At 35.8% G+C, this 22,628-nt stretch overlaps 2 protein-coding genes across 2 annotated transcripts; one reads left to right on the plus strand and one right to left on the minus strand.

Moving 5' to 3' along the window:
- Positions 1 to 395: 395 nt before the first annotated feature.
- Positions 396 to 22,621, plus strand: LOC125681122 (probable ATP-dependent RNA helicase DDX31). The gene is made up of 16 exons (XM_048921054.2): positions 396 to 577; positions 3,073 to 3,377; positions 3,726 to 3,801; positions 3,918 to 4,032; positions 7,467 to 7,576; positions 8,010 to 8,051; positions 9,939 to 10,123; positions 12,919 to 13,022; positions 14,730 to 14,944; positions 15,674 to 15,847; positions 15,971 to 16,030; positions 16,381 to 16,571; positions 16,708 to 16,783; positions 16,882 to 16,984; positions 19,238 to 19,430; positions 19,798 to 22,621. Exons 1-16 carry the CDS (start codon positions 491 to 493, stop codon positions 19,904 to 19,906), a joined length of 2,145 nt encoding a protein of 714 aa, XP_048777011.1. The 5' UTR covers positions 396 to 490; the 3' UTR covers positions 19,907 to 22,621.
- LOC125681121 (E3 ubiquitin-protein ligase cblA-like) lies at positions 19,430 to 22,571 on the minus strand. The gene has a single exon (XM_048921053.2). The coding sequence runs from the start codon at positions 22,569 to 22,571 to the stop codon at positions 21,582 to 21,584; it is 990 nt and encodes a 329-aa protein (XP_048777010.2). The 3' UTR covers positions 19,430 to 21,581.
- Positions 22,622 to 22,628: the final 7 nt, after the last annotated feature.

The following is a 22,628-nucleotide window of genomic DNA, read 5'->3' on the forward strand; positions in this document are numbered from 1 at the left end:
AACACTTTATTTCAAAACTGTAAAAAATAAATAAATAAATAAATACATATAATTATAGATAAGATAAGATAAGATAAGTTTATTCCAATTTTGGGCCCAGAAAGTTTACACCATTAACTACAGGTTACATAGACTGCAAACTGCGTGTGGATGCAGCATGCTGGGGAAACAAGTACATACATATATGAATTGCTAATCATGTATATATACAAGTAGATGGACAGTATCAGTATTATACCAATATATGAATAATAAACTATAATGATTTTTGCAGTTTTAAAGCATCACTTCATATATAATTTTTTTTTTTACTTTTTTTCTATCTATATATATTTATTGATTAAAAAAATTCATATATTGACGCTGGTGCATTTAGAGTACTCTCCCCTTAAGTTGATCTTTGGTTGTAGAAGGTAAAAAAATTACAATTTTTGTAAACATGGAGCCATGTGCTATGAAGTGGTGGAAAGAATCGTGATAAACTGACAGGATGTCTGAGGATAGTTCATTGCAGCTTAATTTCTTCGTTGGAGATGAAAAACGTTCAAGACATAAAACAAGTTACAGCAACAAGCGGGTGATTATTTGATAATTTTCAAAGGGAGAGGGCTGAAATAGGCCAGCTGCCCAATCCCATTCACTTATTAGTGAATAAAATATTGTTTAGATGATAAAAAACAATACATAAATAATTTCCAAAATTATGAGCATCGTCATTCAGAAGACGTGCATAGATCCCATCTGAGATGGAGTCATGTAAAAGTAAACTTCCTTTTGGAAAAAAAAAAATACGCCCTTGGACTTGGCTTGACTTACAATTACCGTCTGATACATTATAAAAATCAAAATCCTGTAAACTTAGTGTTCAGAGAAACTTTATAAATCTTTTACAAACTTTAAAGTCCATTATATCAATGAGGTTTGGCCTGACTGATGTTTTGAACAGGTTGGGAACACCTCCACCATAGTGAGATCTTTTCGATAAAACGCGATTATATCCCTCTTAAAGAGAAAATAAACATTGTTTTGTTCTTTTGATTGAAAATAATGACAAATCTCATGCAACTGTGAATAACATGTACAACACACATTCAACATGGCACGAATTGCCTCAATGAAATTTATAACAAAGTTAAGAAACTTCATATCAATATTGCTTCCTAAAAGAGAAGGCAGAAATTCAATGCAAGTTGTGAGTACTTTTATTTTGGCTTATAGTATTGCAGTAGTATTGGACATCTAAGCGCCTTTTCTTCTTTTTTCATGAAACATGTGTAGATTACTCCTCGGGTGTTTTTCTTGATTGCACAGGATATATTTACTCATGCTAAATCAGGTTTTAGCAAGAATATCTTGCTGTAGGGGAAGTGTCCCCAACTTAACTGATGCTTACGTTGTCATGCCTTGACAGAAGGACATTCAAACAATCCTCACTTGCTTCTATTTGTAAGCTGTGCACAGACAAGTAAATTTCAATCAGAAAAGCTCAGCTGATATGCATGTCTGACATCTGCCACCATTTTAGGTGCCTCACTACACCTTGGAAGAGTTTTTTAAATCAGCACAAAATGGTTTAAATGATGATATGTAATAAGTTTATTTCAATAGGTATGGACGAAAGACTGGCAGATTTGAATTTGGGATATACGGTCACTAACATGAGCTATGATGATAGGCAAATAAAATGGTCGATGGAAATAATTTCACAAGTCATTTTAATCACCAACTTGTGACATAGTGTCATAAAATGTATAAGTCTCGGTGAAGTCGGTGTAATGATCTACCTTATAGCAATACAAGCTGTAACTGATGGTAAATAAATTGTAAAACAAAAGAAAAAATAGAAAAACATATTTGTTATTGAAAAGAGGAGAGTTTAAAATCTTTAAAATAAATTTTATGCCCCTGCCATAACTTGACCTAAGCTATATTATCGTGTTGTCTCTTTTCATTTATCCGTCCATCGTTCTGTTCTAGTTTTAGTTTTCAGATCTTTTGTTATGGTGCTAGATAATAATAGTTTGTGGGTGTATATTGATGAGTTACAACTCAAGTTTCAATTTTGCTCCAGCTGAAAACAAGTCTGTTAGTTATCCAGGTCCATACAAGAGTGTAAGGGGATAAACCCTGGGTTGTATTTAATACACCATGAGGCCTGCAGCATTCGTGTTGTGTCTGTTCAATACATCGAGATCCCATGGGAATCTGAGTTAGAATAGGTCCTCAGTACTTGTCGTAAAAGAGGTGACTAAATGGCGTGGTCCTTTGGATGAGACCGCAAAAACTGAGGTCGTGTCACAACAGGTGTGACACAATAAAGATCCCTCCCTGCTCAAAGGCAGTTAGCACCGAGCATAGGTCTAAATTTTGCAGCCCTTCACTGGCAATGGTGATGTCTTCATATGAGTGAAAAATTCCTGAGTGGGATGTTAAACAATACAGTTAGTGTATTTCTGGTGTACATAAGTGTAAACAAGTTTTGATGAAGAGGTTATTGACAACTTCAGGTAACAAAAATGCTGGTGTTAGTAAAATTATATAATGATTCATTGCAGACTTCAGTCCCCTTCTTCCTGAAATCTTCATCAGTCATTAAATTTACACATCTTTGTTGATTGGTATGGGTAACAATTGATACAAATTTCTCATTCCATGATGTGACATGTATTGACTTCTTCTAGGATTATGTAATAAATTTTGAATTTCGTAGCAGGCACTAGTTTGAATTAAGTCCTGTTTAGAATTTAGAACTTTGTAGCAGGCACTAGTTTGAATTATGCCCTGTTTAGAATTTAGAACTTTGTAGCAGGCACTAGTTTGAATTAAGTCCTGTTTAGAATTTAGAACTTTGTAGCAGGCACTAGTTTGAATTATGCCCTGTTTAGAATTTAGAACTTTGCAGCAGGCACTAGTTTGAATTATGCCCTGTTCCAAACATGATGCACCATTGATGAAATACCATCTCAATAATTGTCTCTTAAAATGATTGGTCAAGCAGGTGACATAGTGTTTTTACAAACATTTTAGTTAAAACGTTTATGATGGTGATTTCATTAAACTTGTTTACATCAGGGAGCAAGAATAAAACAGAGAAGAAAGCAGAAAGCAGACTCCAGGCTAGTGCACAGTCAGAATGAGTCCAGGCACAGGGAATTCAAAGATACACCCCAGGAAACAAATAATGAAAAACAGTCCCAGAATAGTGTTCGCAAGGGGCAAATTGACTCTGAAAAGAGTGCTGTAATTTCACCCCCATCTTTGAAGAGAAAACGCCCAGCAGAATCCGAAGGAGTGCCTCACAAGAAAGAGAAACAGGAAAATAAAGTGTTCATTTCTTCTTTGTTCAGATTCAACCCGGAAATTCCAACTGTCGAAAAGTGAGTCTGCGCTTAATTTACCATTGAAATAAGCATCATTTCCATGAGTTCTATTATGACAAAGTTTTAAAAATGTCTTTTTAAAAAAGTATTTAAAAAGTTTAATTTTGATGTGAAATAAAACACTTCAGTTTGATAGTTATATATAATCGCAATTATGATTCATTAACCTATTTTCATATTGTGTCCATCATGTAATGTAGAAAATGCTCCCTGTGTAACAATAATTCTGTTTTCTTTTTGAGATCTGTCAAAGTGATACAATAAGAAAGAGTGCTTTGTAATGTAAAAGTAAGTCATGAAATTTGTATAACCTTAAAAGTATTGTGCACATTTGATTTGTTGTAGGTCAGCTGTCACAAAGAAAACAGAGGATGTGTTTTCTTCAAAATACTTCAAAGACCTAGATATACACCCCTTCATGGTAAAAAAAATTGATTGAGGAAACCCGTTTTATGTTAAATGTAGAAACAAAACAACAGGCAGTGTGACAGTTTATTGTAAACATCTAAAGTGAACCGAGTGTCTTTTTTCCTTCAGATTTCAAATTTAGAGGAAAGATTTAAGATAACACAGATGACAACGGTTCAGCAGAGGGCTCTTCCCTATGTTCTCGGTGGTCGCGATATTCTGGTGAAGTCTCAGACCGGATCTGGTGAGTACACCGTTAGCGTTCTTACATATACATTATACATATTACATAAGACATTTGTACACCTTGGTTACCTACAGTTAAAATGTATGATACATAAGTCATTCGTACATCGTGGGTTTACCTGCAGTTAGAATGTACGTTATGTAAGTCATTCGTACACCATGGGTTTACCTGCAGTTAAAATGTATGTTACATGAGACATTCGTACACAATGGGTTTACCTGCAGTTAAAATGTACGTTACATGAGACATTCGTACACAGTGGATTTACCTGCAGTTAAATGGACATCATATAAGACATTTGTACACCGTATGTTTACTTGCAGTTAAATGGACATTTCTTCAGTGTATGAAGAACATGTAGTTTTTAGCTCACCTGAACCAAAGGTTCAAGTGAGCTTTTCTGATCACATTTTGAACGTCGTCTGTCTGTCTGTCTGTAAACTTTTCACATTTTCGACTTCTTCTCCAGAACCACTGGGCCAATTTCAACCTAACTTGGCCAAAAGCATCCTTGGGTGAAGGGCTTTCAAGTTTGTTCAAATGAAGGGCCATGTCCCTTTCAAAGGGGAGATAATAACAAAAATGCAAAAATAGGGTGGGGTCATTTAAAAATCTTCTTCTCAAGAACCACTAAGTCAGAAAAGCTGAGATTTACATGAAAGCTTCCTGACATAATGCAGATTCAAGTTTGTTCAAATCATGGGCCCCGGGGGTTGGGTGGGCCCACAATAGGGGATCAAAGTTTTACATACAAATATATAGGAAAATCTTCTTCTCAAGAACCACTGAGCCAGAAAAGCTGATTTTTACATGAAAACTTTCTGACATAGTGCAGATTCAAGTTTGTTCAAATCATGGCCCCCGGGGGTAGGATGGGGCCACAAGGGGGATCAAAGTTTTACATACAAATATATAGTTAAAATCTTCTCAATAACCACTGAGTCAGAAAAGCTGATATTTACAAGAAAACTTTTTGACATAGTGCAGATTCAAGTTTGTTCAAATCATGGCCCCCGGGGGGTAGGATGGAGCCACAAGTGAGGGGGGGGGGTTCAAAGTTTTACATACAAATATAGGAAAAATCTTTAAAAATCTTCTTCTCAAGAACCATTGGGCCAAAGAAGTTGATATTTACATGTAAGATTTCTGACGTAGTGTAGATTCAAGTTTGCAAAAATCATGGCCTCCAGGGGTAGTTGGGGCCATAATAGGGACTAAGGTTTTACATGCAAATATATATGGAAAGTCTTCAGATATGGGCCAAGGTGACTCAGGTGAGCGATGTGGCCCATGGGCCTCTTGTTTGGTGGAAAAATTAGAGAATCTGTTAATTTTGATTTTGTTAGTGACAGGAATCTACTTTGTTGTAACTAGGTAGTAATTTTATATAAATGATGGAGACTAGCTGATAGTTTCTTTAACAGAAGGTTTATTCACTGAAATAGGTCACACACGCAGGGGTGCATTTAAAACTTTTTTTGTCAGAATAGATTTATTGTACCTTCCTGCAAGAGAAATGTGAGGGGTATATAGGAATCACCTTGTCCGTCAGTAGTGTCCATCTGTTCAAGAAATTTTATAGATATTATTTATTTGCTGAAGCTGAATTGATTCAACTTACGCCAGTAATGAATACATGAGACAGAGATTATCTCTAGTGATTTTGGGACAGAAAGGTCAAAGGATTGATCAAGGCTAACGGTAGAAAAAAAGTTTTTTGAACTTTACTGATGATCCTCTTTATCTAGATTAATGAAACTTCAGTCACAGATTTCTAATGGTATGAAAAATGACCCATATTGATTTTGATGTTTAAACGGTTAAGTTAATTGGACATATATGAAAGACGAAGATAATGAACAGTTATCAATCTCATAACTCCTATAAGGAATACAAAATAGAGAGTTGGGCAAACACGGACCCCTGGACACACCAGAGGTGGAATCAGGTGCCTAGGAGGAGTAAGCATCCCCTGTCGACCGGTCACACCCGCCGTGAGCCCTATATCTTGATTAGGTAAACATAGTTATGTTGTCGGTTTCTTTTTATTTCCGTGCAGAATTACGGGTAGTGTCCACACTAGTGGGCCCCCTTCCAGGTATCTGGCTAGCTGCACGCATGGCAGATCTCACCTCAGATCTCCATTCTTTCCGGTCTTGAGGGTCGGCAGTAGAGAGCTTCCATTCTCTACGATATTTCTCCATCAGCTCTCTCCAAGATAGCATTGGCTGATCAACTCTACGTCTCCCAGGAACTTGTATGTTTAGAGCGCACTTGACTGCACTGCTGGATCTGACAACGTGGCCATACCAGCGGAGTCTCCTTTCCCTTAAGATGAGGTCGAGGTCATCGATGCCAAGCCACCCCAGCAATTCAGTTGAACTTACAGTGAACATATCTTCAGGCTTGATGTTACAGATCTGTCTTATCATGGCCCTGTCATTGTGTAGTAGGCAATGAAGATTTGGCTTGGTCAGTGTCCAAATCTCACTGGCATGGAGCATAGCGCTCCGTACGCAGGTGTTATACACTCGACCATGGGTGTTATACGACCACGGGTCTTATACTACTCGATTCATAAATATACATAAGATAGTCCCTAAATACTGGTATGTTATGCTACTCGATTCATACAAATACATATTAAGATAACGGCGTTGTAATCAATAGTCGGCACCTTTGAAGTTGCGGCTTCTATGCCAGCCTTGAATCTAAAAGCCCTCTGTAGAAGACAACATGTCCATCAAACATCCCGGTGCGTTTTCATGGCAACATACGAAGTTTATTCAATGGATATAATGCACAGTACATCTTTTCTTGCAAAATGTATAATTTAAAGTATAAAGATCTATTTTCCATGAGCAATAGTGAATTGTTTGAATGAAGTGATTTCTTGTTTCAACTTTCTTTTTTGAATTTGAAATCATTTATAATTGGTAGGGTAATTTATATTGATATTAATTGCTGCTGGTCTTTATATGATAGTTATGATTTTTTAAATGTGCTAATGAGGGGGGGGGGGGGGGGGGTATTAGTCTCAATAGAAAGCTCTAGTTTATTTTTGAAGAATTAATTTGCATAAATTATTTTTAGTAAAGCTTGTTTATATTGAATATTGATCAAGAATCATATAAGCAAATTGAACAAATTAATCATTAGAAATTGTGGAACATGATACTATTTGGAAAAAAAGAAATGTGATATTGTCTTTGAAAACTTATTGTACTAAGAAGACTTACATGAAATGAAGTAATTTACAAAACAATAATTTTGAAAAAAATTAAAACATGTTTTACATATAAGTTTTATTGTGGTTATTTTCAAGCTACAACTCCCTAGTGCATTATATTTGTATATGTATATGCATTTTCAAATAAATGTTTTAAGTATTGAACAATGCAACTCACTCTCTCCCTCTTGACACTTCACAGGTAAGACCCTAACATTTGCAATGCCTTTAGTACAACACTTACAAGGACTCGCTCCAAAGATATCAAGAATGGATGGAGTACAGGCCCTTGTTATTGTTCCCACGAGGGAGGTAAGTTTTAAAAATTTAAGGAGGTACTCTACATCGTCATAATGGCTGACTTACGTTTAAAACATGGATGAAAATATAAATATCGGCAATATTTGCCTTTTCATTAAAAAAAAACCCATTGCCTAGATGAATAGCTCAGTAGGTTAGAACGTCGACTGCTAAATAAGAAAGAGAGAGAAAGCATGTCGACTGCTGAACTGTAGATCTTGTGTTCGAGTCCAGCAAGGGTTTTAAATTTTTTACAGATTGCTTTCTACTAAAACTGCATTTCTTGGCTAAATAAAGTTTCAAAATGTTGTATATATCCCCCACTTTTCATCCATATCAAATTTCTCTGGTGTAGCATTCCTCTTTAATGGTGTTCATTTTACAATATCTACAAATCACATTTTGGAATTCATAATGTTGCCTTTTGTTACATTTTACCTTTCAGCTGGCCATTCAGTGCTTTGAGACTTTCAAGAAACTTGTAAACGTAAGTTAAATGTCCTGTCTGCAGTATCCATGTAGACAACATCATAAACCTATCAGATGTACATTATCACCGTAAACATGTTTATATTACTGTACATTATAACAGTAAACATGTTTATATTACTGCACATTATCACCGTAAACATGTTTACACTGCTGCACATTATCACCGTAAACATGTTTACACTGCTGTACATTATCACTGTAAACATGTTTACATTACTGTACATTATCACAGCAAACATGTTTATTATTGTGCATGTATTTGACTTTTTTAATTACAAATTTGATATTGTAAGTGTTATGGAACCTTTCATGTTATTTATGTCACTATATTTACCTGGTAAAATGAAATCCCCAAACTAACAAAGCTGTCAGTTGTGAGTTTCCTGCCACCAACCATTAGCACTGCTTGCTAACTCTGACAGGACAGTAATAGACTCACTGCTGTATCACCCCGGCCTCTCCATCTGGAACGCTATAAAGAGAATACTTAATTGTTGTAAATTCACAAACAGTGCTAATCTTCTTATCCTATTGCAGACAAAATTGTCACCAGAATTGCATACTGGTCTATCATGATAATTTTTGTCAAACCATACTATAAAGCATCATCAGATACCCATGGATGATCTCGTTAAAAGATGAGATCACCCGTGGGTGTCTGACGATGGCTATAAAGAGACCCTGTCTAATCTGCTATAGTATTGTGTAGTATTGTTCATGAGATCACCCGTAGGTATCTGACGATGGCTATAAAGAGACATTACCCTGTCTAATCTGCTATAGTATTGTGTAGTATTGTTCATGAGATCACCCGTGGGTATCTGACGATGGCTATAAAGAGACCCTGTCTAGTCTGCTATAGTATTGTGTAGTATTGTTCATGAGATCACCCGTGGGTATCTGATGATGGCTATAAAGAGACCCTGTCTAATCTGCTATAGTATTGTGCAGTATTGTTCATGAGATCACCCGTGGGTATCTGACGATGGCTATAAAGAGACCCTGTCTAATCTGCTATAGTATTGTGCAGTATTGTTCATGTCTCTATAAAGCATAAAGTCAGGATTTAAATCAGATGTACTTCATGGACAATCTGACTAAAGTACAGACCTATATTATATATAGTCAGGATTTAAATCAGATGTACTTCATGGACAATCTGACTAAAGTACAGACCTATATTATGTCAGGATTTAAATCAGATGTACTTCATGGGCAATCTGACTAAAGTATAGACCTATATTATATAATGTCAGGATTTAAATCAGATTTACTTCATGGGCAATCTGACTAAAGTACAGACCTATATTATATAATGTCAGGATTTAAATCAGATGTATGTCATGGACAATCTGACTAAAGTACAGACCTATATTATATAATGTCAGGATTTAAATCAGATGTACGTCATGGACAATCTGACTAAAGTACAGACCTATATTATATAATGTCAGGATTTAAATAAGATGTACTTCATGGACAATCTGACTAAAGTACAGACCTATATTATATAATGTCAGGATTTAAATCAGATGTACTTCATGGGCAATCAGACTAAAGTACAGACCTATATTATATATAGTCAGATTGCTTCATGGACATGTAAGGTTTCGCTGGTGTTATATTTTTTATCTAATGAAGAAACCAGTAGTCTTGTCTTACTCTGCAAATCTTACTCTGCAAATATTATCTTACTCTGCAAATCTTATCTTACTCAGCAAATCTTATCTTACTCAGCAAATCTTATCTTACTCTGCAAATCTTATCTTACTCAGCAAATCTTATCTAACTCAGCAAATCTTATCTTACTCAGTAAGTCTTATCTTACTCAGTAAGTCTTCATAACTTGTATCATTAATTATAAAAAATCTTATGCTTTCAGCCTTTCCAGTGGATAGTGCCAGGTTGTTTAATGGGAGGTGAAAAACGGAAATCAGAAAAAGCCAGACTGCGGAAAGGGATGAACATTTTAGTGTGTACACCGGGACGACTGTTGGACCACATCAAGAACACCAACAGTCTGAGTTTAAACAAGGTCAAATGGCTGGTGGTGGATGAGGCAGACAGGTGAGTGAGGGTTTCCTTAAACAAGGTTAAATGACTGTTAGTGGATAAGACTAATAGAGTGTGGGATTGGGAAATTCCATTGAGGGGACAAGATTCATGGTCTAGGACAAAGCTTTCCTTAGTCCTGTACAATGAATCTTTTCTCCGAGATGAAATTTTCATATTCCACACAAGTAAATAATGAAGGATTATTTTTCTCACATTTTATTGACAGTTTTGTGCATTAATTCCTCATTCGAACTTAAATACTAAAACTAAATTGACAGCCAGAAAGATTATACCTAAAAATGGTTTACACTTTGTGTAAACTGAAAAACCCAAGGCTGGAATCACTGATTCATTTCAAATAGGTGACATCACCTATTTGAACTAACAACTGCTCCCATACGTTGTCGCCCATTAATCTTGATCATGAAGATGCTTCAACTATACAATAATATAATTTGCGATAGTCAGAGAAGACAAGCATTTGGATGAAAATGGTTTTTTAAAAAAATTCTAATTTTTTTTCACACTCAAATTTTTTATTTCCATTGATAGAAATGTTATTGATGCACCACAAAGGAGATAGAATTGTTCTTATGAATGCTCATCAGTGTGCCTCAGGTGAGCGATGTGGCTCATGGGCCACTTGATAAGATTTCATCCGAAGCTTCGACCATTGCCATATTCATTTTTAGGTCACCTGAGTTTACTTAGGTGACCTATTGCAATTGGCTGTTGTCTGTCATCGTGCATTAACAATTGAATAATTTTTGACTTCTTCTTGATAACTACTATTCAAATTCTTTTCAAATTTGGTATGGAGCATCATTGGGACAAGGGGGACATCAATTGTAAATTTTAGGACTCCTGTACCCTTAGGGCCTTAGGGGCGGGGCAAAAACTGCCCAAAATTGACATATTTTCAAAAATCTTCTTTTCAAGAATTGCACATGTGTAAGAAAAACTAAATGCATAGTGATGTAGAGCAGGAAGGCCTCTACCATAATTGTAAATTTCATGATCCCGGGGGTAGGGGTTCTGACCCCAGGGTGGAGCCAAACTTGGTATATAGTTTAATTTTATCTATCTAACAAATAAGGACAAATTTACTTGGTTGATGATTAATGAAGACAAACCAGTAATTGTCAAATTGAGTGAATATTTAGTGCAAACTTTCAGAAAAAGAAGTGATGCTTTAAAACTGCAAAAATCATTATAGTTTATTATTCATATGTTGGTATAATACTGATACTGTCCATTTACTTGTGTATACACATGATTAGCAATTCATATATGTATGTACTTGTTTCCCCAACATGCTGCATCCACATGCAGTTTGCAGTCTATGTAACCTGTAGTTAATGGTGTAAACTTTCTTTCTTTTTTGAATTTCCTTCTTTATAAATTGTCTTACTGTTATGCCCTCTGGGCCCAAAATTGGAATAAACTTATCTTATCTTATTTTATCTATAGTGTTTATGTGTATAACACTTAAATAACATCTTTAGTTCTTTTGATACTAAATTGAAACTATATGGATATTTAGAAAGAGCGGGTAGTCCTTTACCAAAATTGTAAATATGATGATCCCATGGATAGCGGTTTTGGTATCAGGTTGGGGCTAAAATGGTCAGTTATTAAATGTGTGAACAATAGACATTTTGAACTTCTTGATAACTACCATTCAATTTTTTTTCAAATTTGGTATGAAGCATCTTTGGAACAAGGGGGACATAAATTGTAAATTTCAGGATTCCTGCACCTCTTGGGACTTAGGGGCGGGGCAAAAACTGCTCAAAATTGACAAATTTTCAAAAATCTTCTCTAGAACCTCTCATGTTTAAAAAAAACTAAATGCATATCTGATGGAGAGCAGGAAGGCCTCTACCATAATTGTAAATTTCATGATCCCGGGGTAGAGGTTCTGACCCCAGGGTGGGGCCAAACTTGTTGTATAGTGTTTATATGTAAAACAGTTAAATAACATTTTCTTTAGTGTTATTGATACTAAATTGAAACTAAATGGATATTTAGAAAGAGCAGATGATCAGGGTGGGGCCAAACTTTAAGTTAGTATATGGTATTTATGTGTAAGTTTGCTGATACTGTATAAAATCTAAATGCATACTTAAGAATAGCAGAAAAAGATGTACAAAAAATGATGAATTTCACAACCCAGGGTTTTGACTCTAGGATGGATCCAAATTAGTCATATCTTTTAATGTTTTAATGTTAATACACATATTATGTAAAGCCTTTTATCTGTGCATGCATGCACTTTTAAGGACAGTGAAGTTTTAAGAACACATCCTGTTTTATACTGTTGCTGAACATTAGAATTTAGCTTAAATATTTAGAACAGGAACTTTTTTTCTAGATTTCATAGCCCGTGGGAGTAGCGATACTTTTCCACTAGTATTCAGGTAACTGATAAGGCCTGCATGGCCTCTTGTTATTACATTCAATTTGTCTTGAAGGAGGGACCATTCATTATTCATTGTACATGTAGTAAGAAATGCAAATAGATGCTATTTCCCATTTTAATAGGTAATATAACTTTAATATTGTGACATCACTACATGGCAAATGATATCAAAACAGCATCTCATAATATATGGTGATTTCCTTGTATATGATGGTTTCGCTAGAATGAAATAAATCTCACATTGTTGCTGATTGTTGGTGGATTAAGAATCATTATGACCTATCATTTACTGGTTAAACATTAGACGTACTGTGTTTCTAAAGGCTTCACTTACTGATCTATCCCTGTTAAAATGAAATGTGGCATGATATGGTGTATATTGTAGGATGTTGGATCTTGGGTATGAGAAGGATGTTGGAGAAATCATCAGTGCTCTTGACACAGAGACTCACAGACAGACAGTACTGCTCTCAGCCACTTTGTCAGAAGGTAATGTACTTATGTTACCGACACCTCGTTACAGGTTTACAGGATTAGTCTGTGTACTGTATGGTGTGTAGACCTGTCAGTACCGATGTGAAATTTCAGCCATACATGTAGTTACATTTTGAAATGAATTTTATTCATATATAAGAGTGGAAAAAAGACACTGTGCATTATAAAATTTAGTATGATTTTTCTATATTTATTGTTTATATTTATAAAATCTAAACAATCGAATGAAGGTGAGTTTTTGAACAATATTGGATAGTACCCGAATTAGATGCACAGACTTTTTCATGGTTAGTAAACACATATAAAGTGTTCGTACACACGAGTTCTACTGGCCAATACTGTTTGGAGTAAGAAGTGTGAAAGGTTTGTTTGGACACTATTCGTTAAGGAAAGCACTTTAGTTTTGACAAAATTTACCCTTCTGTCATGCCACGACTCAGCGAAAACCAACGTAATCGTGCTGTTGGGATGCTTCAAGCTGGAATGGCACAAAATATCGTAGCAAGACACTTTGGTGTTCATCGGAACACCATCCAGTCATTATGGAGATGTTTCCAACAATCTGGTAACACTCGGGATCGACCACATTCTAGGCGTCCTCGTGTGACGTCGCGTCGACAGGACAACCACATTAGACTTGTGCATATGAGAAATCGTTTCCAGACAGCAAGTTTGACTGCTCGTAGCATTCCTAGACTTCGACCAATCAGTCCAAGAACTGTGCATAATCGTCTGCGCGAGCACAACATCAGAACAAGACGTCCAGCGGTGTGCCCAATACTGCTTCAACGTCATCGTATCGCTAGACTAGTGTGGTACAGACGACATCTGCGATTCAGAATACAGGACTGGGCCAATATTCTGTTCACTGATGAATCCAGATTTCATTTGGATAGCAGAGATGGCCATTGTTGAGTGTATCGTCACGTTGGGGAGCGGTACCAGGACGCTTGTGCTATGCAACGTCGACAATTCGGTGGAGGTAGCGTTATGGTGTGGGGTGGAATAACAGCATGTGGAAGGACCCCTCTACAAATTGTTAATGAAAATCTCACCGGCGTACGCTATTGAGACGAAATTATTCAACACCATGTGATACCCTTCATACAGAGACATCAAAATCACATCACTCAAGACAATGCAAGGCCATATGTTGCACGTGTAGTCAGGGACTTTTTTGTTCAACAGAATGTCGATGTCTAGCCATGGCCAGCTGTTTCCCCCGATTTATCGCCGATCAAGCACGTCTGGAATGAAATGGAACGACGTTTACGCCGTTTACCAAATCAGCCAGTGACATTGGCTGATTTAGGCCAGGCTTTAACCAACATCTGGAACAACATCCCTCAAGCATTTCTGAACACTTTAGTGGCATCAATGAGGTGCCGTTGTCAAGCATGCGTGAATGCAAATGGTGGTCACACGCGTTATTAACTTTGTTAATTCACGTTCGAATACCAGTGTCTTTCGAGTGTGCTGAAATTGACGTTATTCGACGTTAACATTAATGGATTATGAAATGTTGTAACGAATACATTTGTTAACAGTATTACAAAAAATAAAATTTGTTCATTGTTACTTTTTATTATTTTTTCATATATTAAATAATGCACAGTTTCTTTTTTCCGCTAGTATATATGCATGCAGCATATCATATGGTAGCACTTGTGTTTACACAAAAATCACTGATCCTTTGAACAGGTGTAGAGAGACTAGCTGGAATGTCGCTAAGAGATCCAATCAGATTAGACGTCAATTCTGGGGAGGACGACTCGCAGAGTGAAACTGTACCCAACAATTCACAGGAGAAACCCGAGAACTTTGTCGTTCCTGAAAAACTCAAACAGAATTTTGTGATCACACCTTGCAAACTGAGATTGGTGACTCTGACGGCCTTCATCCTCCTTAAAATGAAGGTTAAAAATTTTCTATATTTTTTGTGAATAAAGGTAATGTAAGGTGGGATCTGATCGGTTTCTTTGAGTCTGCTTTCTGTAAGGTTGGGTTTTATTGGATTTTTTGAGTCTGTTTTCTGTAATTATCGGATTCTTTGAGTCCGCTTTCTGTAAGGTTGGATCTGATTGGTTTCTTTGAGTCCACTTTCTGTAAGGTTGGGTCTGATCAGTTCTACAGATATACAGTGTATATCGGCCAGCTTAATGATTAAGAGCAGTGACTGCAAGACTGAATCAACATTTAACTCCATAAGACTTTAGGCTAGACTGGTCCCCTGACATCTCATCAGGAGATAGCTGACAGGTTTTCAAAGTCAACTAATTGGTGGCGGACAGTTATCAAAAAATGGGAAAACAAAAGTAGAAACCCAACTGATGACAAAAAAGCATAACAGCTATGCTTAGTGCTTTAAAAAAGGTGTTTTAGGACAGTATTAGATCTGACAGGAAATGCCTATACATGTCTATATTTTATGTTTAATGACTTTGAGGTAATTTTAGATGACCTTGTCAATGAATTTGAGTTGAGAGGGTTTTAGTTATGTAGGAGTAAGTTTGGAGGACCTTCTCCATGATTTTAAGACAATTTTAAGTAACCTTGTTAGACTTGGGTAATTATGGGTGGTGATCTTATTAGTGACTTTAAATAAATACTAGGTGACCTTGAAGTAATTTTGTGTGACCTTGTAGATGATGAATAGCCCAGGGAAGATGGTGGTGTTCCTATCCACCCAGGACTCAGTGGAGTTTCACTACAAACTGATGAATCATTTCTTTGGAGGGGAAGAAACTGAGGACAATGCTAATCTGGCAGAGGAGGGGGACATCGACTTCTTCAAACTGCATGGTGACATGCCTCAAAAGGCAGGGATCTTCAGTGGATATTTCTTAAAGGAAAAAAAAATATCTGCAAAATGAAAGTCCTACTGTAACAGTGTATGTGGAACACTGTATGTTATGTTTAATATAGTGTTGTTTATTTTGTAGGAAAGGACTCAAGCTTATCAGGAGTTCAGCTCATCCAAGACAGGAGTGTTGTTTTGTACAGTATGTGTTTTAAATAGTTACTTGAAATAATGTGTTTGTACATCTGTATGAAGTACTTGTCATATAAATGTACATGTGTTTTGTGGAGGACTAAAATTTCTTCGTGATATGAATAATTTTTCCTCATTCAATCAAATGTTACCAACCACATACAATTTTTTTTTTTGATTTGATTGATATGTAGTATTGAAATGGAGAAAATTGTGGACTGGAAATCAAACCCAGCACCCCTGCATTACTAGTCAGGTGTTCAATCACTGAGCTATCCAGGCCTATATCCACAGTAGATATATAGCTCTAACTACCACAGATAAAAAAGAAATCCGAAGATCTGTTTTGTTCTTAATCAGAATGTTGCCTCTCGGGGCCTACACTTGCCTGACGTGAGGTGGATTGTTCAGTATACCACCCCTGGGGCTGTACAAGACTACGTCCATCGGGTGGGCAGAACAGCCCGGGTGGGTAAGCAGGGTCATGCCATCCTCTTTATCATGCCAGCTGAGGTGGAATATCTGAAATCTTTGGCAAGTCATGGAATAAGGTAAATGAAGATCAGACACCATTTTCCATAAGGAGAGTTTTACCATGGTATATATCTATAGAGTATTTTGACCAACAAAATGTTTGATGTACAAGAAGCAGCTTATTGTTGATTGTATCTGTCTTTCAAACTGTAGTATGGAAGAAATCAGTATGGCTGACATTCTGAAGACATTAATGATTGCAGTTAAAGACATGGTTTCTGATTCAGAGGTAAGGGAAGGGTAAAACTAGTTACATTAGATAGATATAACTACTTTTGGTGTTAAATGATGACAACAGTACTGTGATCTCTGATATAATATTCACAGAGAACACCACCCAAAACATATGAAGAGTGTGCCACCTACATGCAGCTTTGCTTTGAAAATTATGTTATAGAGGACAACAAAATGTCGCAGATGGCCAGAAAAGGTATGATTTCTAGCAGTTAAAATGCAGTTGACATTGCTCATATGAAACACAACATTTATTAGATTTGAAATTTTGTTTAGAAGATGGCAGGGATTGAAATTAACATGCATGTATGCCCGTCAGTCCATGACTGGTTAAAAGTCTGGCAGTCTGATTGACATTTGTTTTAGTCATTCCGATGAAGGAAGGGAGAAAATGCAACAGACCAGATAAGGACTTGATCCTGGACCCCCTGAATCTCAAGTCAAATGCTCTACCAATTGAGTTATTTGGCCACTGGTAATCAAACCTGTCTGGCCACTACATTCCTCCCTCCTTAAATGTCTTCACAACTTGAAGACATTACCCCAGGATCTTTATCTCTGGGCAGGCATTTTCACTTGTCAATTCCAGAGGGTGGTAGACCACCAGCTGTAGTATAGGAGAGGAGAAAATTTATGGCTGGATATAGAATCAAACCCAGGATCCCTGCATTGTTAAAACCACTGAGCTATCCAGGCCGATATTCATGGTTCATATATCCATAACTACTATGTTTTCCTCCCTCCTTATACTGTCTTTGCACTTATAGACACACAGCCCAGACCCGTTTGCTCCTAGCAGGACAACCTGCAAGTCCAGGGGTAGTCAACAGCACCACATGTAATACATGTATGAGAAAAGACAAAATTTATGGCTGGAAAGGGAATCAAACCTGGGACTAAATGTAACAGAAAGGGAGAAAATTCAAGGGACTAGACCGGGATTCGAACCCGGACCCCCTGAATCTCTAGTCAGGTGCTCTACCAACTGAGCTATCTGGCCACCAGTGATGGAACACGTCTGAATACCACATTAGCATGCATTTCATAATCCTAGCTGAAGGTTATTTGAACATGATTAAGGTCATTTAGGAGATTTTGTTTGGGCCGTTATTTTCTAGAACCTCATACTTCTGACACAAAGACTGCTAATATGACCTTATGGTGTGTCAATTTACTTGCTCAAGGTCATTTTAATAAGATAAGATTAACAGGAAATCAGAACGTGTATGTCTCACTCATTACTGTTTAATGCAAGGTGTAGAAATTCATAGGTAGGATGCTCAGACTTCTGTTGTAATACACTGGAAAGGGAGGGGGGATTAAACGATTCTGACTCAGAGATTCTTATTTGAGGAAATGAGCTGGATTGATCCATCACTGTCATATTCCAAGCAATTTATTTCCCAGTAAACATTTGACCTTGTTATTTCATTTGAGTTCGCAGCTTAAGAACCACATGAACCTTGGGATGTACAATTTTACATAGGAATGTTCAAGATGTTTTTGGGAACAAGGGCACAATTTGTCAAATTAAGGTCATATGCATCATTTTTGTAATTATTCCTTAATCTATTTTTTAATCTCAACATAAAAAGTTCGTGTAAAATTTCCAAAATAGATTCAAATTTCAGTGATATTTCCATACTTTGTATATCAGGTACTTAATAATACAAAAGTACTGAGTTCTCTGATGGATCAGAAGATTTGTCTCCCCATTTTACTACAATAAATTGGAAATGGCCATATATACAACCTTCTGAGATATATGAGCTGACTTTACAGTTTTTGCTTGCCACAACAAGGGATCTATCAAATTATTCTAGCTCGAAAACAAACCTGATAATATACTCCCAAGTTTTTTTGTTGTTTTTTTTTATGAAACAAGATACATTTAGGATGAAAGTGAATTATACCCAAAATGTCACAAAAAATTATGTCACATTGTGAAATGTTTGTAACCTAGATAAGCAAACATCTTTCATGCCATGTCAGGGTCACAATAGCATTATAGTTACATAATGTACATTGATCATTCAAAGCAACCTCCCTGTGTTAGGACATGCCATCGTAATTTTTGAATGTTTTTTTCAAAAAAAAGTTTGAAGATTTTTCAAATTTCTTCTGTAGGACCACAATATTTTAAACTGTAAAAGTAATGTGCATGTATTCTCATGTAGTGTAGATTCAAATTTCTTCAAAACATAACCCCTCTACCAAGAAGTGGCTCCTGTTGGAAATTTCAAGTTTTATGTAGAATTGTTTTGAAAAACCTCTCAAGAACCACAGGGAAACAAATTTTCAAATCAATATGCAAGCATCCTCATGCAGAAAGTGATTCAATTGAGCATTGTAGCCATTGTTGGTTATGAACATCTAGTTGGTTGGATTTTGAATGGGGGTCTCAAACAGAAACAGACAATTGGAAATTAAGTTTGTAATTCATTTTTAGCCTTCCAGTCATTTGTGAGAGCCTATGCAACATACCCTTCCAGCATGAAGACGATATTCCACATCAAAAACCTACACCTAGGCCACCTGGCCAAGAGTTTTGGATTACGAGATGCGCCCTCCAATATCCGAGATAAAACAGGAAAACATAAAATGTCTTTAAAGAAACAAAAAACAAAGACAAAACAGAAAAGGTTTTTTCTCACTTTTATTTTTTCAAATTTAAAATAAAAGCAACAAACACTGTAAAACAATGATGCCATACAAAAATAAACTGAACTGTTTGAAAATTTACAAACAACATTTTAATAATCATACAACATTTCTTGCATATATCCAATAATTCTGGGCCCAATTGCACAAAGATGAGTTAAGTTTAACTGACAATTAATGTTTAGTTAACGCTATGTAAATGTAAGAGTTAATGGGAAGCTAACTGTCTGTTAAAGTTAACTATCCATCATGCAACTGGATCCAGGACAATTTGTACATAAAAAGTTAAACATTGCATTTATATTACTACAAAGTCAACAAAAACTGACTTGGTATATTTTTCTTCAGATTTGGTTCTGACAGTGATACACACAGAAAGCCTCTTTCCTCATCAGTGACCATATCAGAGTTTTCCAGTGGATTAGATAATGGAAGATTGCCAAAGAAAAAACATTGACATATATATATATAAAAGATATGATCTACAATTATAAAGCATGTTTTAATGTTACACTAAAAACTTGTTATTTATTTTGATTCTGACATTGCAAATCAAATATCAGAACAAAAACCAAAGTATGACATTAAAGGAACTGATTCATGATTTTCCTCAAAATTTTGTTTTTCACTTTAAATGATCAAAATCTATAGTCTAATATATTTAGAAGGTTTTACAAAAAAATTAAGGTTATTCATCATGACAAGCTCATTTTAGAGAGTTTAGTATTTGTTTTGAAAACAAAGATTGATGTGTGTTATTGTTTACGGTGTTTTCAAAATAAATGAATATTGGCCAAGTTTATTATATTTATCACATCTTAAGTATACTTAAGGTAAAATGTGTCATTTAAAAGTTAAATTTTGTGACTGTACAAAATGAAGATGCTTTAAATAACAAAATTAACTTTTCACTGGTTGGTTTGTTTACATAAAATGACTCGAGTCTTTGTTTACATAACATAGAATCAAAGCTAAAATATTGCTCTTATCCTTGCTACAGACGGTCCAAATTTTGATTGTCAACATTAAATGAGCTATATTTTAAATTTTTAACATAAAAAATGAAAAACATTTCTTTTGAAAAACGTGAACCAGTCCCTTTAAGTATTGAAAAAATACTATAACTTAGGTTGTACTTGGGTAATATTGAAATCATAGCATACTTGTTTCAATTACAAACCGAAAGCCTCCCTAATGTGGGAGTCAAAAATTACTATAGATCTATAAATATAGATATGACCAAAATATCAATATGTCAGAACTTATGTAATAAATGCCTAGTTTTTGTGTAATATGGGGGAATAAGAAAAATGGAAGCAAGGAAAGATTTCCTAATCAGTTATCTCGCAGAAATAATCCATGTGTCTGTTGTTTTCATTTCCCCATAATACAAACATTTTACACATTTAATTCCGAATAGAAAAATAAAATACAATAAAGCAGCATTATTTAGTTTATTTACCTAAGCCTCTGGGTATTTAGGCTCTTCCCACTATGAACTTGATTTTTTATAATTATAACTATAAAATCTAGCTTATTTAACATATTTAGACATTTTAGATTTTTCGGTGTGCAGAAATACAAATAGCATGATTTATCCCAAAGGTGACAGAGTTTAGGGAGTTGGAGGTTTGGCAATACTTTTGAAATGAAAATGAACATGTAAAAACTTCAATGTAATGAACTTGTTCAGTCATTGTTGATTTGTACATATGCACACATATATTTGGAAAACAATACATTCAAATGATCAACATTTTATGTAAAGACTAGTCATTTGTAAAATATGTGTAATTGTACGAAATATTTCTGTAAAACCTGTACAGATGTGAACATTCCCTAAATACAAGGAAATGTGTTTATTGCTATAGAAGAATTACATGGATCTTGGTAGTTTGAGTATTCTAAGTTGAGTTTGAATGTTCTTTTTTTTAAAGTTCATGAATCATTTGGACTTAAATGTGGGTGGGTTCAACTGAGATATCGTTATGAATATGTGAAATAAGAAAAAGTTTGAATGTTGCAGGTAATGCTAGATTGACCTTTGTTTATACAAAATGATGAAAGTTTTTGTTTTGTTCTGGTATACAATACTGGTAAATTTTGAGAGATTCCCCATTACTCCTCCGTTACTACAAGTACACTTTTCTGTACTCCTCGATGTCACTCTGACAAGTGGGACAGCATTTTGTCCTTGTCATGATAGATTCCACACACTGGGTACAAAGTTGCAGATGTCCACATGGAAAAACAGCTGCATTTCTCTGTCTGTCAAAGCAGACTACACAGACTGTGTCCTCCACATCATCTCTGATGTGTCTCCTGCGGACCACTGTTGTGTTAATGGTTCTTGAGAGACTATTTCTGCCATTCACATCTGTCACCTCGGTTTCTGAGCTGTCATTACTGCAGTCTGTCTCTGCATCTGTTTCACTTTCAATTTCTTCATTCTGAATTTGAATATAATTGATAGCTTTCCTGTGTAATCCACGCCTTTTAGGCAGTCGCACTACGAGTCGTTCTCCCTGGAATACTGCTGCTGCTATTTCGGGTGACCTTCTCTTAGATTGTCTATGCTCTAATTCTCGCACAGCATTCCTGTCATTGTCCTCGGAAGCCATGTTGATTTCTGCTTCTTCCATGCTGTTCTCTTCATTCTCATTTTCATGGTTTTCATATTCCATTCTTCTGTTCACTTCACGAATCGTATTTCTGTTATTGTCATCAACTTCATTAGAGGTGGCATTTGAGAAAAATCTTTCTGTCCATAAAACACATAAACAAAATAAACAGAAACAAAATACCCAGCTCAATGCTGTAAGGAAAACATTTCCAGTGCCAAATATTCCTTTCAGAACTTGCTTCACCACCCAAATTAAAAAGGATGTCACCATCATCACAAGTTTTAGTACCGACGGTAGGCATGCAATGCACACGGAAACAAGTTGATTCGATAATTCAAACAGGAATCCAATCGTAGTGAAAAGTGTGTATCCAATCGCTTTCAATAGCGAAACCGTGAAATCGAAGAAAAAGTTTTCATGAAAAGCGAATGTTGCCAACCCTAAAGCAGATGTTATCAGCAAAGCCAAGGATACGGTACCCATGAAAACAAAAATCATTGTGCTTGCTTCTTATTTTTCACATATGTTAGCCTGTCTACTTTCACTTTGAGTATT

The sequence above is a fragment of the Ostrea edulis genome, chromosome 2 (genome assembly GCF_947568905.1).
Source record: "Ostrea edulis chromosome 2, xbOstEdul1.1, whole genome shotgun sequence".
In the NCBI taxonomy this organism is placed as follows: domain Eukaryota; kingdom Metazoa; phylum Mollusca; class Bivalvia; order Ostreida; family Ostreidae; genus Ostrea; species Ostrea edulis.

Coding starts and splice junctions, on each gene's coding strand:
- LOC125681122 (XM_048921054.2), top strand. CDS start 491: ATGTCTGAGGATAGTTCATTGCAGCTTAATTTCTTCGTTGGAGATGAA. Junction 13,023..14,729: donor CTCAGCCACTTTGTCAGAAG/GTAATGTACTTA, acceptor TCCTTTGAACAG/GTGTAGAGAGACTAGCTGGA. Junction 16,985..19,237: donor GTCGCAGATGGCCAGAAAAG/GTATGATTTCTA, acceptor ATTCATTTTTAG/CCTTCCAGTCATTTGTGAGA.
- LOC125681121 (XM_048921053.2), bottom strand. CDS start 22,571: ATGATTTTTGTTTTCATGGGTACCGTATCCTTGGCTTTGCTGATAACA.